General features: G+C 52.7%; 3 protein-coding genes across 3 annotated transcripts; 1 reads left to right on the top strand and 2 right to left on the bottom strand.

Annotated features, from left to right (window-relative positions):
* Window positions 1–251: 251 nt before the first annotated feature.
* Window positions 252–1,283, bottom strand: PG998_006925 (uncharacterized protein; the record flags this gene model as incomplete). The annotated part of the gene is made up of 2 exons (XM_066873741.1): window positions 252–1,018; window positions 1,145–1,283. 2 exons carry the CDS (start codon window positions 1,281–1,283, stop codon window positions 252–254), a joined length of 906 nt encoding a protein of 301 aa, XP_066729686.1.
* Window positions 1,284–2,132: 849 nt separating this feature from the next.
* On the bottom strand, window positions 2,133–3,682 carry PG998_006924 (Rho1 GTPase; the record flags this gene model as incomplete). The annotated part of the gene is made up of 5 exons (XM_066873740.1): window positions 2,133–2,315; window positions 2,494–2,541; window positions 2,637–2,862; window positions 2,939–3,270; window positions 3,419–3,682. 5 exons carry the CDS (start codon window positions 3,680–3,682, stop codon window positions 2,133–2,135), a joined length of 1,053 nt encoding a protein of 350 aa, XP_066729685.1.
* A 2,434-nt stretch (window positions 3,683–6,116) lies between these two features.
* On the top strand, window positions 6,117–11,825 carry PG998_006923 (uncharacterized protein; the record flags this gene model as incomplete). The annotated part of the gene is made up of 2 exons (XM_066873739.1): window positions 6,117–9,278; window positions 9,333–11,825. The coding sequence occupies 2 exons, from the start codon at window positions 6,117–6,119 to the stop codon at window positions 11,823–11,825; spliced, it is 5,655 nt and encodes a 1,884-aa protein (XP_066729684.1).
* Window positions 11,826–19,228: the final 7,403 nt, after the last annotated feature.

Below are 19,228 nucleotides of genomic sequence, written 5' to 3'. Positions count from 1 at the left end.
AGCAGTTGCTCTCCGATTCTTGTTTTTTGTCGACGCTCGAGCGATGATACTGCATCCTATCGTGGTGGTGGATATCCCTGAAAAAAAGCACGGGGAAGGGGGGTTTCATTCACCCACCCCTTGACCACCATGGTCGTCTTATAATATTACAAACGGTTGTGTCCAGCGACTCTCGTAATTAACGTAGAGCCCGGCCAACCCAGTGTCTCGTGTCGCAAAGAGGTTCCCTAGGAGTCGCGCGTGGGAGCACCCTAGTTGTTGCTGGCGAACCTCTTGGCCCGTTCCTCTGCCTTCCTCTTCTCCTCGGGGTTATCGAGGACACGACTCGGCTTGGAGATGCCGCCAGCGTTCGGCTTGCGATCACGATCGTTGCCACCTCGGCGACCGCCATCACGACCACCACGTCCGCCGCGAGGGCGACCGCCATCATCACGACGGCCACCACGATCACCACCCCGCCGAGAGTCGTTGTTGGATCTCTTGTTCTGGCCACGCTCGGCTTCGGCGCCGCCCTCGCGACCGCGCTTGGGCCGGCGCTCCGGCAGAGCCTCATCCAGACCCTTGACAACAGCGGCGGTGTCGTCAGCACCAGCACCGAAACGCTTTGCGCGCTCGGCCTTCTTCTTATCTTCCTCGGGGGTCTCTTCCACGATGCCGAAGCGCTTGGCGCGTTCGGCGCGCTTCTTGGCCTCCTCATCGGCTGCCGAGGCAGGAAGGTGAGCAGAGAAATCGGGCTTGGGCGCTTCCGGCTTCTTCTCCTCCGTCGCTTCTGTTGTTGCTGCGGCTTCTCCAGTTGCGTTGCCCTCAGCCGGTGCTGCTTTCTCTTCTTTCTTCTCTTCCTCCACAGCGGCTGCAGGCGCTTCTGTTACAGGCGCAGGCACGCTTGCTTCTTTGGGGGCCTCCACAGTAGGAGGAGGGACAGCAGCGGCAGGCGCGGGCGCGGGCTCGTCATCGTCCCAATCAATCTCGTCTTCAGCAGTTGATGCAGCAGCAGGCGCAGGAGCGGCGGCAGCAGCGGCTAAGTACTGTTAGTCGGCTGGTGGGATAGTAATCGAACGACGATGGTTGCCTCGATACGAGATGGTAGTCCGTCGTTGTTCCGGGCGGCGGCGCATAGAAGTGCGGATGGGATTGATTTACTGACCGGGTTTGGCAGGCGCGTTCTCCTCGTCGTGCTTTTGTAAACGGGCGACCAAGTCGGCCTTGTTCCCGGCGACGGGAAGCGACTTTTCCTGCAGAAGCTTCTTGAGCTCGGGAACCTTGAAGGTGTTGTAGTCTGCCATTATGACGGGATGCGCGACTGGCAGATGCGCGCAAGAGTGATGGGATGTTTGTGTGTGTGTGAATATGTTTGTATGGTAGTATTGCTTGAGTCACGACAGATAATAGTCGGGGAAGACTGGATGTCGGAGAGGAGGAATATGCGATGAAAGTGATGGGGTCGGGGTGTTGACCGGTCAAGAATGCAAACAATGGTGAATGCGAGGAAACGGAAACGGAAACCCTTCAAAAAGCGAAGGGAAAACGCGCCTTACATTTTCGTCATGGCCCCCTTGTTTGGCTTGGCAACAGCTATGCTAGATCGGACAATGGGGAGCCAATGATTTCAGGCGGTTTGATTGGCGATGGATGCTGGCCCGGCTGCTAGCTTCACTTCTCATGCTACTGTCATGGCCCCACACAAGCTGTCCCGAGTCAAGCTTGACGTTCTCGAACAACAACGGCTAAGATACTCGCGTCAACAGATCACCAACATCAATCAAACATCTAAACGTGATTTGATTTATTGCGTACTTCTCAGGCGGCGCAGCGCATGCTTGCCGTCTTGGCTGCCATGTGCCTGATTGACGATCTAAGTGAAAACCCCCATATTTTGTACACACACTCGTAGTGTATCCCGTGAACGTTGGGACTGCTTCTTCGTCGCTGCTGTTGCAAATAGGTGCAGCGGAAAGAAGAAAAATACACACAACCCAGAGCAAACCTGACCGAAGAAAGAGAAAAGAAGAGGAACCGCAACCCGACGGCAAAGTCAGCCGTGTCAAAAAATATCAACTCTTCCCGATTAGAAGGGTCATATGTGGTCGGTTGCCTTCTTCCGTGATGATGAATAGAGTGTTCAAGCGTTTCCTTTACTTGAAGCACAGGAGCTGGCTCAGGCCAGAGCTCTTCTTGGGCTCCGGGCTGCCGAGATCGTTGCGGATGGCCTGCAGGTGGCGAAGGCTCTCCTCGAAGACGTGGATGACTCCGTCGCCGGTCTTGGCCGAGCACTCCAAGTACTTGACGGCGCCCATGCCGTGGGCTGCCATGGCGCCCTGGTGTAAGTAGCATTAGTATCGTGTATACCCAACAGGTAGGTAGCTCAAGTGATAGGTAACGTTGGAAAAACACCGTGGGTTGCACTCACCTCAGTGGCTCCGATGCGAGTGTCAAAGACCGGGAATAGGGGGCCCACAGCCCCGAGCCGATGCGGGTGTCCGTCTTGAGACCCACTAGGAAGACAGGGGCGCCGTGGCAGTATCTGTGAACCTCCAACATCCACTGTTAATCGGGAGGTAGCTCAAGTTAGTCAATGCACTTCGGGAATCAAATCGGCGTTTTCACATTGGAAATGGGGTTGTTAACTGATCGCTTACTCTGCCTTGGGCGTGGGTGAACTTCTTGTCATTGTTGACGCTGAAGCAGATGAAGACGGCATCCCAGGAAAGATAGGAGAGGCGTTGGAGTTGGTGCAGTTCGAGCTTTCCCGAGGTATCCCAGAGCTCAAGGTCGATAGCTTGGCCGTCCAGCATGACGGGCTGCTCGTACATCTCGAACTTGGTGGGGGACCATGTCTCGTTGAACATGTCCCGACAGAAGCGGCTGTAGGGATCCTCAGAGTCAGCTAGAGAACGTCTGCCAGCCAGGTGAATTGGGTAGTGGGGGAATTAATACTTACAGGAGCATGTTCGACTTGCCAGAGTTCTGGTCCCCTACAAAGAGGAATCGAAGGTGAGGGCGACTGGGAAAGACGGGGACCGGGGAGCCAGGAGGTGTGGCGCTACCCTGGATGGTTGAACCACCAAGCTCGCTGCTGAAGTCGCGATCTGGATTCATGGTGCGGTTGATCCCGTCTAAGATGCCGCCGGGGATGTTGCGGGTGAACTGGAGGAGGCGATCGCGACGTCGCTGCTTGACGGGCTGTTGGTGGTTGTGGGTGGAATGGTGATGCTTGGCTCTCTTGTTGCGATGCTGACCTCCGTCATGCCCAGCTTGAGAATTGTTAGATGACTTGTATTTGTAAAGTTAGCTTTGGAGAAAAAGAAAGGGCATGTACATGAAATTCGTCTAATGATTTGAGATTTATTGCTATCACTCGTTGTCATGTATAGGTGAGGAAGGCGTGAGCTGGTCTTTCTATCAAAGGAATGCAACGTACCAAGTAGCGCTTCTCTCTAATAGTGTCCGATGGACTGACGAGCTCCTCACGAGTAACCTCCGGAACGTCAAAAATCCATCTCAAGACATTGTTTTCGGACCGCCAGATGTTGGCGAGAGAGAAAGAGAAGTCCTTAGCAATAGGGGGATGATACTGAGGTTCCGGCATGGGCGAGCTCGGGATTTCGTTGTTGCCGCGGGCTGGCGAAGGCTTGAAGCCAAAGTCTGCGGATCTTGTCGAAGAGACGTATGTGAACTCGGCCATGGCGATTACGTGAAGTGAAGGCAAACAAATGTTCGTGGTGTTACAAGCCAAAAGAAAATGGAATCAACGAAGGCCAAGAAGAACTGACAAGGGGGCGACGGACTGCGATCACCACATGGTGGTGAGATGGAACAGAAGCCACCCAGTCATGCAATTTTGATAAAGGTTTCTGTAGTCCAATACTGACAGCTTGCTTTGTGAAATGTTTCCGATGTTGAGAATTGGTGGTGCTCCGCTGGTCAAACCTCGCCCAAGCTGGTTGGCGTTTGGGTCATCGTCAACTGGGGAGGAGGTCCTGCATTCATTCGGGGCCTGTAAATAATTGTTTCCTATCATGACTCTGCTGCCTATCGGTTTACTGAGCTATGTTTTGAGGCAGGTGAAGTGCGTCTGTAAACAGGCATACTTGCGATGCGCACGAGAATAAACCTCGTTGTTTGCGCTCCAAAATAGAAGCAAACATATTGAACCAACTACTTTCGCGTTCTACAACAACCGTGGCGAACACTTGTCCCTTATTCCCAATGTTTACCTGGTGTTCTCTTCTGAACACCTCGAGTCTCAGTACACAGGTGTGTTGTTGCACGGCGGTCAAACAAACCCAATGAGGTGCCGGCAGGAAACAGATATCCCATACCACCCCTTTGCCATGGACCTATTAGTAGACAGAAGACGCATTATTAATTAGAAAGACCAGGCATGAGGTAGGCAAACCGGAGTATTATTTCTTCTTCTACCTGGGCATGATTTATATTGTTATACACGAGAATTTATCAAGTTACAGTGAAGATTTCATTTTCTCAAACTCCTAGAGTTCACAGTCTGGAATATGTGAGAATGTCTATGGATGTGATTAAGTCTTTGGAGTCAGGAGAGAGCCTTAAGAGGTAAATAGAATGCCTTGGAGGGGATCTGACACCTTTGCTTTGCTTGCTTGGTGATGTGTTTGAGGTGTAACAAGGGTATTAATCCGGCTAGTGATATCAAATCCCTGCCATCTTAGTAGTGGGTGTTAATGATGTCAGCCATGTCTTAAGACCCGGCGAATATGACAACAAAATCAAGGCCAGAAGAAGATTGAAGCATACCCTGGGTAACATCGCGTTCAGGAATTGAACAGAGAAACCCCCATATTGCCGTACATTTTCAATGCCACCGGCCTTCATGATCCGATGGGATCAGAAGTTGAAGGCGGCTTTCATTTCCTGTTTGGCGTGGCTGCAGCGGCAACTAAGACATTGTGCGAAAAACAATAGAAGCCACATCGGCAGGGGAAGCTAAGAGGATGGTTGTCCTGGTTGGAGGTATGGCAAGCTGATCATATGCAGGCCATGCACACGATCCTGATGATTGACTGATGCATCAGCTGGCCCTCCGTATCAGCAATGCCTGGCAAATGAAGTGGAAGTCTATTAGATTGAGAACAGCAGGTTTATTTTGTCCATCCGAAATCTCCCATCGGAGGGAATCGATATCTGGAAAGGCTCTATCTATCTGCGAGCCATGTAACTCTGTCGGATGGGCGCAAAAGGGCCAATCGTGTGCAAATCGTGCCAGTGTTTACATGGCGGATGGGATCTGTCCCCTTAGGCTGGGAACTAAAACAAGGCCCAGGCCTGTCGGGCGCTTTTCACAAACAAGGATGCAGGGCATTGGCAGGGGTCACTCGGGCTGACTGGCAGGACCTGCTGATTTGCTGATTTGCCCGGGAGTCGCAGATGTCCCTCTCTGGCCTCCGAAGCCCCGCTGCAGCTCCCTCGAAGCTTGCGACAAGCAGAAGCCCAGCCATCAGCCAAACCATCAAGGATGACCCACCTGCCACCTCCACCTCCCACCTCCCCAAACCCAGGTGAATTGAATGTTTACGTTTCTGGTATCAATAGACAACGGCCAGCCCAGACCTGCCGCACGAAAACCACCTCGCCAACAAGGACAGGACCAGTCCGGGCTGACGAGTGAGAATCCCCCACCATATCGTCAACACCGCCAACTGAAACTCGTCACTCATCAAGATTCAATTCCCAACTCCTTTCTTTTCTTTGCCTTACATTCCGATCTGGGACGTGCGATCTCGGTTCCTTCCCAATGTACACGCTTCGGGCAGCTCGGTCAACCCTGATCTCGACACTTGACGGCCAGCAAACACTGCTTACTGCGCATGGCAGCATTGCGATACTCGCTCCAACTGACAGTATGCTACTTAGGTAGTACAGAAGAAGGTCAGTCACTTCTTCTACAGCAGGTCCAGCTCGGACTGAGTTTGCGTTTGCCCTTCTGCTTGGGCTGGGAATGCAAGGCCTTCCCACTAAATGCCCAATTTGATCGGCCGACGCAACGGCCACATGCAGATCGGCAAACCCAACCCACCTGGTTACGCACTTTCCCAACAGAGCTTTAGGAATGTACGATTAACACTCATCTTACCCAGTAGACAATGACGCTCGACGATGATAAAGACCAAGACCAGCCGGCAGACCCAACAACTCCCCATGCTACCTCGAAGAGCAAGGGGCCGGCGCCCGGCAGCGCTGGCGCCACCCCCAAGAGCGCGCCCGCTGCTGGAGGAACACGTCCGAGGTCTGCCACTACGAAACAGCAGCCGACCCTGCTGACCGACTTCCTCCTGGGGCGGCCTTCCCCGGCTCGAGTTGCAGCGGACAGAGAGGCAGCTCGGCAGCGGCGCATGACGTTGGAGCAAGTCAAGCAAGAAATGCGCGCAGAGGTGGTGCGCAAAGTACAAGCTCCGGGCGGTGTGCATGACCGGGTGAAACTATGGCAAAAGAAGAATGCTGCAGCCATGGAAAATGCCGACCCGCTTGCTGCGCCAAGCGAACCCAGTGATATTGCCCTTCAAGTTGACGAGCAGAGTGTGACGGAAGCGGACCGTATGAGAATTAAGAAGGGTGAAAAGAGGAAGTCAGCCACGAAGCCAGTGATAGTCGTGGAGCATGGCAACGATGGCGATGAGACAGAGAAGGAAAACCATGGCTCCTCCAGCGTTGGCTGCCCGCCTAAAAAGCGAGTTGTTAGTGACACCAACTGGATGAAGAACAGGAAGAGGAGCCCTTCGAGGAAGGCATCACCAAAACCAAAAGCGGACCTGGGCAAAGGATCACCACTTCCCAAGGATTTCTTGACTCGGTCAACACCCAACCCCGCCGTCAAAAATAAGATCAAGGCCTGGGCCGAAAAGGTTGAGATTCCGGACGAGCCCCGGATCAAGCGCTACAGTGTCTCGCGGTCAGTGGGTAGCGGCGATGGCATAAGGGTCAGATCTATGATGTCTGGCGATGACGATGCCAGCGAGAGAACCGAGGACCCAGAGATTGTTGTTGAGCAACACAGAAGACATCGCAAAACCAAGTCTGCACACGACGATGGAATACGAGTCACTCCCGCGAAAAAGCCAACAAGTCAAGATGATGGCATCAGGATTCGGCCCCAAAAACCTATACTTCGGGATGATGGTATCCGAGTGTATTCTAGCGAGAGAGGGACGTCCGAGGGTGCTAGTACAGTTCGCGCGCCTTCGAGCCATAGATCACGGGGGCCTAGCACCCGTGCAAGCAGCTCACGCCGAGAGGCCTCTTCAGCACGTCGAGAGCCCTCTTCAGAGAGAATCGAGGTCATCGAGGACGCCGAATCCGAAGTCCCGAACACCCCCACACGACGCAGTAGTGGGAAGAAATCCACTAAGCTGCCAGGCAAATCAGCAGCCAGAAGCCACGCAGATACTGGTACCACCATCACCGAAGATTATTCGGATGAGGACTCCTGGTCAAGCGGGTCCGAGGACTCGGCCGAGGACTCTCGTGTAGACTCAGATGTACCGTCCAGCCTTCCGTCCAAGCTAGCAGAGATACCTGTGGGCTATTCTGCATTCAGTGAACTCAACCTGCCGGCCAGCGGGCAGCCGAAGAGACCCAAGCCAGCGAAGAGAAACCCCAGCTTCAAGGGCGCTACTAACGTCCTCAAGCAAGCTCTGACCCAGGGCAAGAAAATCATCACGGAGAAGGTTGACCCGCCTCCAAAGCCGGTTGCCAACCAGCCTAGAAGCATCGAATCATGGCTTAACAAAACCGTTGACCCATTCGTGGAAGCCACTAAATCAACAACTACCTCTACTACTGCGCCAAGCTCGATACCCGAGACTAAACGAAACTCTCTTGAAAAGGTGCCTACCAATGAGAGTCACACGAGGCGTTCTACTTCGACATATAAACGCAAACCCGCAGACAAACCAGCAGCTGAAACAAGATCGTTGGCCGAAACAGAATCGGAACTCACAGGACTAACTTCCAGTACTGCGGAAGACACGAATACCACACTCACAAGAGAAACTGCAACTACCGCCAGTGAGGAGACAGAGACGGTCTTATCGGAAGAAACGGCTTCCATAGATGCACCAACGTCAGTGCCATCGTCGAGCGGGCTCAGGCGAAGCCGAGCGACTAGAAGTCCTTCGTCTCCCATCAGCAAGCCCGCCTCGAGGAAAGGCTTCAAGGACCTTTTCAAGGAGGCATTCCGTGGCGAGTCCGCTGCACCTAAGCCAATACCCACAACCTACCCGAGCTGTTCCGAGGAGATCGAGATTGATGATCACCAATTTGATGAGAGCGAGCACCCACGCAAGACGTCTGGCTCCCGCACAAACCTGTCATATCTCGATGATGAGTCCTCGTATCTTACAGGGTCAAGTAGATCATACCTCACAGAGTCAAGTAGGTCCGCATCAACTGCTACGTACCCGAAACGTCGACCTCCCACCAAAGGCATACACGAACTGTCGACTATTCTATCAGAAAAGACTGGAAACACTGGTGGATCCGATTTGTCTTCCATGTTGTCTGATTCGACAGTAACTCAAACAAACACTGCTTTTACGGGAGGCACCGAGTCAAACATCTCTCGGTCAAACCTCTCTCGACATAGAAGCAACAGATCTGGTCTCAAGCGGCGCCTCACGAAACATTCCGATTTGGTTTCTGTCCTGTCATTGCCGGATGAAAAACCTAGACCAGGCAGGAGCAGCAGTTTGAAGTCAAGACGTAGTGTGCGTCGACCGACAAGCCATCCCAGTTCCGCGACCGTCGACGCGCTGCTCCAAGAGTTTGCTCGAGACGAAGATCTATATCTACGGGAATTGAAGACTCTAGTAGACGGAGTTATCCCAGTCCTCCTGACACAAGTGGCACAAGGCAACGACCCTTCTCATGCCGACTTGTTTGCATCATCATCTTCTGGCAAGGAGAAAGTCGACAGCAGCGCCAAGTCTGTGATTCAGATGGGCATTGCCCTGGAAAAGCTTCGAAATAGCCACAAGAGATGCCCAATGCATGACGCGCATCGCCTTCCTCAATGGCTTGACTCCGTTTACTCGATCTACGACCAGTATCTAGATGCATGGCGACTTGGTTTCGAAGACTTGATCGTGAACCTCGCACCCCGTTCCCCTGACGACGAGGACTCGCTCATCAATGCCCTTCCTCGCAATGAGCAAGGAGATGTACTTAACGAGGACGGAGAGCGTGTGGACGTAGCGCATCTTCTCAAGAAACCCCTCATTCGTGTTAAGTACATTTCGAAGTTTATCAAGGTAAGCTGAACGCCGTCGGCGGACTGGTAGATGAACTACGCTAACATAATACAGGGTTACCGACAAACGACTGGCACTGAAAGATATCAGGAGCACGAAAAGTTCTGGGAGAAACTAGAAGGGAAGGTCCGTCGCAGGCACAAAGAAGAGAGTGCCAGAATTGTAGATGAAGATGCCATCAACACCGACGTGACCCGCGTGCGAGACCTAGGAACGTTGGAAGCTCTCGACAACGTTCGAATTGACCGCTTCAGGCAAGTATATGCCAAAGATTCCTTCGCCTTGGATCTTCGCCATACCAACGGGCAACGTCTTGACTGCCAGGTCGAGCTCATCTCCCGGGACAACCAGCTATTCAAATCAGATCCTGGTGATATTTTGATTAGAGAGACTGGCAGCCGGGGACGGACCTGGCTACTTTTCGCGCCTGTCTCAGGCGGGTACTGCTCCGCACGGAAGGGAGACGCTCCAGGTGAACTTGTCGTTATGATCAGAGGCAACAGAGATGAATGGTACCAGGTCATCACACTTACAACAGATAACGACGAGCAAGTGGAAGAGTGGCTGGACATTCTCGGTACGAATCCTGTACCCCCTGCAGTATTCAAAGCGGAGGCAGCGGGCCCCGAATCCCTCATCTTGATACCGCAAGCCACAAGGGGCGACACACCGCTGGGAGAAACAAAGCAGCGGAGGGTATCCTCTATACACGCGCCTATCAGGTCCGATTCGAGCCCTGATGTAAAGACTACAACACCGCCACGCTATCACTCAAGAACAGGCAGTGCTCCCACGACTCCCACCTCTCCTTCCCGACGCAGCCCGTCCCTGGAGAAAACACCAACTCAGGATTCGTATTCTAGATCTCACCATAGGTCGGCATCGTCGCCCAAACTGCGTGAGGACCGATCCCATCCTCTGCGCGAGGAGATGCGGCCCGACGATCTCGTCATTACTGAAAAGTCGGACTCGAATAGACCTAGTCGTCGTGAAGATTGCCCACCACCTCCGCCAGCTCACCGGACTCCTCTGTCGCAAAAGACACCGGCACTTCCTCCACCCGAACCAACGTCGAATAAAATTAAGCGACGGGGCTCGTCCCCGCTCAAACATGAGTATCATCCCTCTGACATCTCCTCACAGGGATCAGAATCTGCAACAGAATCCGAAGAAGAGGACGACGACGAGTCTTCTGACTATGAATCTTCGGACGACGAGCTGGAGGCTGCTGACATGCCTGATACGACTCCCGCCATCAGCATCAAACCACAAGACGAATCACCTAGTGACTCGACAGGCGAAGACAACCTCCCAAGTCTTACACCGTCTGCTTCGGCCTCTCAAGCTGGGTTGAGCCAGCTGGGGGGCAAGACACCATCATATGTTTATCAATCGGCGGCTTCAATCTCGTATTGGGATAACAAGAGAGGATGTTGGAAGGACTTGTGGCCTGACACCTGCTCGATCATCACAACGCCTGGTCTCATTGAAGCGTACCCCATCCGTGGCGACACGGCGCCACGAGAAGATGAGCGCCCGCTTATTGCGCTGGACCTTACTCCTATGGTCATGCTGCGAAACAGCACAGTTGTCGACCTTGAGATAAGATCTCCGGTCCTCAGCTATGCCAGGCTCTACATGAAGGTGATGAAGGTGGAATCGACGTTTTTCCGATTCCGCACCGCCTCTTACAATGACTGCGAGGCACTCTACATGTCCGTGCACAAGGCCCGAATGGACAATGCTAAGTACAAAGCCCTGGAGGAAGAAGCACGTGTCAGGGCCTTTGGCCAGAACCAAGCAGCTATGGCTGTTGATGACGATGGATCATCCCGACGCCGCAGCTGGTTTGGTCGTAAGAACAGCTACCGCGCATCAACCCGCGCCCCATCCCAATCGGGCGGCAGCGCTTCTCTACATTCGAGCGTGTCTGCCTCGTCGTTCCTCAAGAGACTTATGGGCGCCGGCAACACGTCGTTTGACATCGGCATGTCATCGATTGACAAGCAAAACCATCGCCACAGCGCTGATCCGAGCCTATACACATCCTCGTCAGGATCAGGCACCCCACCTCGCTCACCATCCATCAGCGCTGCCCAGAGCGGTAACGCGAAGAGGAGCCTGACAACTAACAACCTCAAAATTCGCCTGCATCTCATGGTGTCGGCAAGTAAATGGGAAGATCATGGCAACTGCACTCTCGAAGTCACCAGACCCGACCAGGGAACCCGACAAAACCTCAAGAAATACCAGGGTCTGGAGAAGCGCATCATTGTTACAAGCATCCCGAAAAAATCATCCAAAGACGAAACACCCACCGTGCTCCTCGACGTAGTCTTGGGCAGCAGATGTTTCACTCGGCTAGGTAGCCGAGGAATTTTACTGAACGTGTGGGAGGAACTCCTCAACAAGAAGGGAGAGGCCACAGTGGCAGACAAGGGAGGAACGAACATCGGCCAGGTCAACAAGTGGTGCTTCCAGTGCGCCAGTGTGACCGAGGCTGGATGGATTTACGGTTTAGTGACACAGGAAGTTGTCATATCGTAAATCCCGTCGTCGTCGAACAAGACGACAATTAATATGTGTGAAAAGCGGGGTGAAGTTGAACTGAAGATACCCAGGGAAGGAGTTACATACAGCATGGAGTTGGCACAGTTTGAATTTCTTTTTTGGGGGTTTCTGCTATTGCTCTATGGGATCATCCCTAGACGAATTCCCAATTTTACTTTCTTCTTCTTTTCCTTTGTATGTATAAGGGGAAGCCATAGGCTTTCCCCAAGGTCACTGGCGGGCGGTTTTATTGCATATATAGGGGCATGGCGTCAGGGTGGATTTTGGAGGCATGGTCAGCCCTTTCGTGTACATGGGACATGGGGTCACTAATCAGGGGAAGGGATAAGTTGCATAGACAAGGCGGATACAGCTCATGGTGTTTTGAGGGAAAGCGAAAGTGAAGCAACGCTTTGTATATGCATAGCTGGTCGAGGCTGGCGGCCAGGTCTGTTCGTAATATGTATATTCTAGTTTTCTGAGGGCTTCCGAGGACGCCTCACACGATATCCAACAATCGATGAATACGATACCACCCATACTTCTCCTACCCGTGATAGAACTGCGTGATACCCAGCTTACTGCTACCTTTACAATGGCTGCTGTTCATGTAAAGGGGGCGGCCCCCGGTCTGCAAGTGACATTTGTTCACCGAACATGTGCAGGCTTGCAGCCCGCCAAGCTCACCACACCTCATGACGAAAACCAGCAGGCCAAGACTTGCTCGGCCCGCAGTCCGGGAGAGTGAGAAGCGAAGGCTTTCGATCAGCCTTCCGCGGCTCGCTCGGCCATCACCGGCCCATCCACCTAAGCAGGCCGTCTCTCCCAAGGAAAAGGGGCCATACTGTCTGTTGATGGGATCAATTGGGTTTATTTGTTTGTTCACGGCAGTATGTCATACTTCTCGGTCGAGTCAGCTAACCCCGCTCACATCTGAACAATTGATTCATTTCCTAGCTCTTCCTTTGATTTCGTCATCTCTTTCTGACTCTATGGCAGAGGAAACGACGGAAAATGGGGGGAGGAATCTATATTTGGAATGCCAGTAGAGTTCAGACCCGTCCCCTCTGCGTGTCTGAGATATAGAGTCCTTCAGGATTCGCCTAGACCCCACCACCAATACCGGCCCAGCAGGCTGCTATGGATGATATGTGTCAGTGAAGGCGGTGGTGTCGCTGATGGATGCTTACGCCGAGCAATATATGGCCGTTATCTCGTACAGTGGAGCGGATCTGCCTGACGGACATGACCCCCTCACCTCACGTGGGTAACGCGAAGGAAGAAAAATTGTGCCGTCGGAAGGATATTCCTTTGGGGACCACCGTAACGGAGGCACCAACGAAATGAGTCTCCGTATGTTGAGAGAGCGGTGATTACTGGCCCGTTGGCTTTGGGTGATCAATCTAGTTCGTCCATAGCGGAAGAAGGGCTTACATGAGAAAACGGCCAACAGCCTAGTAAGCCAGATGACACTTTTGCGGCTGGCAACCGGCTGCTGCGCCGTACTGGCGTGATCCTTCTTCGCCTTCTTATGTCATGAGGAACAAGATCGTCGTCGATTTTGCTCGGCTGGCTGGCTTTCCGTCTAGAGGAATAGAATAGGCAACCAGCCGTCAGCAGCAGAACTCGTGCAGGTTAACACCGCGTCCGTGTCCACATTGTCATGCATACGTAGCTTGTAGGTGGTGAGAAGTAAGAAACAAGAGTAGATATGTAGGGTCTTGCATCCTGCGCCGTAGATCATGCCGATAGAATTTATGACATAGAATGATAATATGGGGTAGAAGAAGGATATGCCATTTCCCATGTCTTAACGAACATGGAAGGCTAACAGGAACACGACATCGTTATGAGCTGCTTATTCCTGGGCTACAAGCAGCCTAGGTTGGGATCCTGGGGGATTTTCGATATCGTCTATTCTTAGAAAAGCCGACCCCGGCGACCCTCCCGATGGATGGATTTGCCACCAGCCACACACCACCGGCAACTGTTCAGTGCCACAACTGGCTGGCTCTTTTCGCTTCGCCGTTTTCTGCTGATGTAAATAAAGGCTTTAATTTTATGATTATACTTATTATGTAAATGACCAGTCACGTTATCAGTAAGGGACCAGCCTCAGCCCCCCGTGCCTGTGTTGGACTGTCGGCTGAGCCGCGCTTGATCCAGTCATCAGGGAACAAGGCTGAAGCTGGACTGTCAGCCGAGCCAGAAATACGCTTCAGGCTTATTGTAAGCTCGTCGTGCCCTTTTAGCTATGCTTCTGTCTCTGCCCTGCCTGCGCGAGAGAAAGTAAGAGCAAGATCGCGAAAAGGAGCCGAGAGCGACTTTGCACCAGGCACTGTGCAAGCTACATCTGCTTTGCTTTCAAGCGACAGCCTAGTAAACGCCGTGGTTACACGTTCATCCCAGACTCGATGCGATACGGTAGATTGCAGAGCCATCCTGCCAAACGGTGAGGCTCGCATGCACGCCCGTGGAACCCTTGCTGTGAATGTGTGTGTATTAGTATGTGACGGGAAAATACAATGTCCGTCATGTCACCACAAAACTCCGGGAACCACTTTAGCCATGTGGTAGAGGCCAGGATGTCATTGTCGTCCCCGGCGCGCTCGTGCAATGGGAGATTGTTTGCGGAGGAGGTGGAAGGGTTTCAGGAAGAAGACCATCTTTCGAGATCGTATCCCGAGGCTCAGGCCGTTTCTGCCAGGGGTTTCTCGTTCGCGGGCCCGGCCGATCAAACCAGACTGGAGAGCCAATTGCGCCAAGAGAACAAACACCCAGGACACACACATCGATTCAGCCTCGGCCATCATGTCCGAGTTACGAGTCACCCGTGCTTTTCGGCTGTGTTGCAGGTCGCTGGTTGCACAGACTGTTTTACTTACTCATCGCACTATCTAGACTATGTCTTCTTTTTGACAGCGCAGCGAAGCAACGTTTGAATCGGTACCCGGCTCGGAGTATACATGCTGACGTGCACGGCGTTTGACATCCCCCGTCTGGGATGTTGCGTTGCCGTGGAGGACAAGCTAGAGGAGCCCGCCCACCTGCAGCGGCAGCATGCAGCAAAAAAGAACTTAGTACTCGAGCTGGTGGCTGCTTGGCTGCGCACCCATAAGCCTGGCGGCGGCGATTCTCGAATCCCGATGACTTCAGTTATCTGTCTGTTCTGCTTATGCAATTGCACAGCGCAGCGCATATTATTAGAAAAGGCAGAGGACAGGACGTGAGTGGAGATATACACTAAGCCCCAACCAGAATAGCGCAGAGAGGATGCAAATCCCCAATGGCAAGATGGATGCAAACCAGGAACTAGGTTACTACCTCACTGCAACCCTGATGACGCCACTGCACTGCCGATGGGACAAACCGCGAAAGCAAGATAATCCAATCCAACAACAGACACTCGACTATCCGGCAGGCTTTTGCGACTTATGATTTCAGCCTTCATCATGGCTGCTGCGCGATGTCGTAAGGAGACTATGTGGCCGTGCCAGGATGGATTCCTGGCAGGTTGGTGGTGGTGTGTGTACGTGTATGATGGCACACAGTACACGTAAAGAGCAGCAACCAACAGCCTACCTACTACTTTCTCACCGCAGGCAGGGCGAAATGCTTTTGTAGATTGACTTTCTAGCTGCTTGCATGCATACCTTACGATGTTGCAGGTTGGAACAGAACATGCCTAAGGTTACGCGCCTCGGAAAACGCCATGGCCGGGGTTTCGGGTCGGCTTTGGGGGTATGTAGAGACCCAGAGACACATGGTGAAGAAAAACCGATGCATATGGCATTCGGCGAGAGGGCCCAGATCGATCAGAGCGCTAAAGGCTGATATTCATGAACGAGCACCCGACAACAATGCTTCTATAGATAGAATGTTACAGTACATACCACTTAGTTGAGTACGGAGTACGAGAGGCCATTTGAGTTTGAGGAAATGTTCTCTACCAGGAACTATTGCGAGTGAGCCCTTGCGATGCTTTAAGGTTACCCGCTATGGCAATTGCCGGTCGACGTCAAATCTTGTGAAGTTCAGACGAAAGACAAAGCAGGGCCAGACGGGGGGAGCGAGTGGGTGGCTAGTGGCAGGTGGTTGGGCATGTCCAGTCGTACTGTAGATCTCCCCAGCCCACATTCAACAAGCTGTCATCATCATCCAGGGCAGGGAACTAATAAACCAACCAGTATAGGATGGGCCTCACTATGCACACAATCAGGTTCGAGAATGCGCATCGGAAGTTTAATGGCACGATTTCCACACTTTTCGCCCCTCCCCTCCAGCTCATCACAGGACGGGGATGTGAAAAAAAACGCGCAGGATATTGGGAGCAGCGCGCGCGCAGCGGTGGAAGTAGAGAGCGAAGCCAGTCAGAGAGAGGTATGGAATGGATTCCGATCCTGGTGGGAATAAAGGGGAGAGCGGCACAGTTGGCATTGTATCAAAGCTGGCACGTGGGGTTGGAGGGGTAAAGAGGAAAAGAAAGAAAGAAAAAAAAGAAGAAGAATGTATCCATACATGCCAGCAGCGAGCAGTAGTCGGTCTGACATCTGTCCAGCAAAGACAGAGTTCAGATCGTCAACTCCATCAATCATTCGTCGACAGCTTCTGACGCTATGCAATGCATGCCCAAAGACAGGGTGTGGGGTGGGGGGGATGTGAGTGATCTACCTAAGGTAGGCACAGCGGTGGTGACGGAGCTGGAGAGCAGCTGTCCTTGATTGGCCAGACGGAATACCGTTCGACTCCTGATTAGGCGCTGTCCGTGTGTGCTCTTGTCAAAGGAGGCCAAGGACTTGTCTTTTGTCACGTCGGCCCTAGCAGCAGAGAATAAACTACATACATGGCACGAACGTATTTGACATTGACACTGACATTGACAAGCTGGACTGTCCGTGTCTGGTCCGTGGTGGCTGCGACTAAAAGTAATGGGTGGAATATCATATGATGCTGGCGGAACCGAATTATCCCATTTGTCCCGCCAATCTCATTACATGGAAATTCGAGGATGGCCGCCTGGGAGACTTGTCGCAACTTTATTGCAATCGTGACTGATGGATTCAGGGCCAACGACGCCAGTAGATCTCCAAGCCGTCTAACCGAATTTCGAAGCCCCACACTGCGTACAACACCGCATCACGCCTGTCTATTTTGTATGTATTAGTATTCTCTTTCTTTCTTCCTTCTGCGCTTTGCTCCAGTAAAAAGCACCGTCCCCCCCCGTCCGATATGTACGTCAAAAGGGGAAATTTCAGCGGTCAGAACCATGTTGCATTTTTTACGCAGGTGAACGTCCAGGACCAGTGCTCAGATGCGTTGCTAGGGCATCTGAGGAAGAAAAAAGTGTAGCCATGGATCGCTTGAGGGGAGGTAAGGATGTGGTGGTGGTGGCCATGACCCGAGTCCGACATATCCCACGACCACGACCGCTTCCGTAGCAGGAGCATAGCTCCGAGGCTCCCCTTTCCGGTGAGACAGACAGGTCGGGCCAGTGTTTGCTTGCCGATTCATACACACACCTCACATGAAAAAAGGTCCTCCGTCAAGACACGCGCTTAAAACAGCAGAGCAGCAGCAGCAGTAGTCAGACAGCAGCTGCTCTAGTCATTGATTGTCCACTTCTCACGATAATCGAAAGGTGAGCTTGGTTGCTTCCTTTTGGATCATTTGGATCCCGGTTCCCACAAAACCCGGTCCGGCTGCCTTTTAAACCTGGTAGCTAGAGAGAGATAGAGGGGAGAGAGGCGGAGAATCCTGTCTAAACATAGTACGATTTGGTTTGCTAGTGAGTTGAGGAAGGAGGGAAAAAATTTGGCGACGAGCACCACAATAAAGACTACCCAGCAGCGTTCGGTGCGGTGCGAGTGCAAGCAAGTTGTACTAATATCCCCATACGAAGGGATTCAGGAGCCAGGACACACAGCCTGAGATCCATTTCGTCTGTCCTCTCTTGGCTCAGATCATCTGCGGGCATGGGCATGGGTATGGGCATTCCACATCAGCACTATCGTCGGCGTCGCCTTGTCACCGTTACGTTACTGAGTTATTAGATCCTCATGCGTTGTACGGAGTAGTAATAGAGTAAACGTTGGATTTTGAAAGGCCACCCAATGATGCCAAGCTTGGCGTGCAAAAACGCAGATGACCCAATCAGGACCCCAGTTGATCTTAAGAACACCCTTTGCTCAGGAGGGCCCCCAAAAGTGGGAATCCTCGACGCCCCTAGTCACATCCTTCCTGGGGCCACCAGCGAGCCAGTTGCCAGCTAGGCCAAGAAGGGCCACCACTGCAAGGCCCTAGGCACTAGGCACTAGGCCCGTGGTCGGGTGAATCGTCAAGGGCAGACATGCACTAAGTAGCCTAGCTAGAAACCCACTGGTCCCTCGCGGTCGCAGTCGCAGAGAATGTACCGGTACCGAGTACGGCCAAGCGTGTGAGGTAATGGCGGCGAAGGTTAGGGAAATCAGAAAACCAGGAAGGTTCCCATCCCATCGCAAGCTCGCTGCATGATGATTTGAACTAGAAGCAAACAGAGCATAGCCGCCAGCAAGAATACATACAGCACTCAACAAGCTCGCAATCGGAGTCAATGCCCAATGGGACCCGAACGATGGCTTTTCCTGTTTATTAGGCGATGCATTCCAGATTCCAGCCTCTGTCCTGCCGCCCTCTGTCTCTCTCTCTCTTTCTTTCTCTCGAAACATCTTGTCTGTATGAGTAGATGTGTGTGTGTCGTCGAACAGCCCCAACACTGACTCTCGACGCCCACTGCGCTGCCACGGCTTACATACAAGTAAGTAGCTGGTCGCGTAGCGTGCTTTCGCAATTCCCATGCTCAATTTGAAACAGCCCCCAAATCAAGCCAGGGCGTTCTCACACCTGATAAAGCAGACTCCGGAGGGAAAAGGGTACCTCTTTCCACCCTGGTCGTGTACTCCGTGCAAGAGTGACCTCCTCCCACTCTTTTTTTTCTCTTTACCCTCGCTGCGCGCGCAGCGTCACCCTGCAACCGTCTTGCCAAGGTTCAGGGGTTGTCTCTTGACAGGCCCCCTGGCCACTTGAACTAAGCTCGACTTAATACCGTACCCTTGGTGTGGTGGTGTAGGTACGTCCCCCCATCCATCCATCGCTATCCCATAGATATACATGTATGGCCCTTCCGCCGCCTGTCTCGACTTCCTTTCCATTCTGGTGGAAGGACTTTCTGTTAAAGACCACCGGGCCTCCTTTTTTTCATAAACCCATTTCCACATAGCCGTCTCGCGTATGGAAATTGCCTATTTTGCAAACACTCACAAACATTGAATCAGGTCTCACAGGGGAACATTCCTCAATCTTGAACAAAGACCCACCAGCACCTTCCAACACACACCACTTACACCATATAGCGGTCATTAGCC

This window comes from Apiospora kogelbergensis (genome assembly GCF_038363985.1).
Source record: "Apiospora kogelbergensis strain CBS 113332 chromosome Unknown utg000005l_segment0_segment0, whole genome shotgun sequence".
NCBI classification, from domain to species: Eukaryota; Fungi; Ascomycota; class Sordariomycetes; order Amphisphaeriales; family Apiosporaceae; genus Apiospora; species Apiospora kogelbergensis.
Note: the sequence above shows the minus strand (reverse complement) of the source record. Positions and strands in the feature narration are given on the sequence as shown.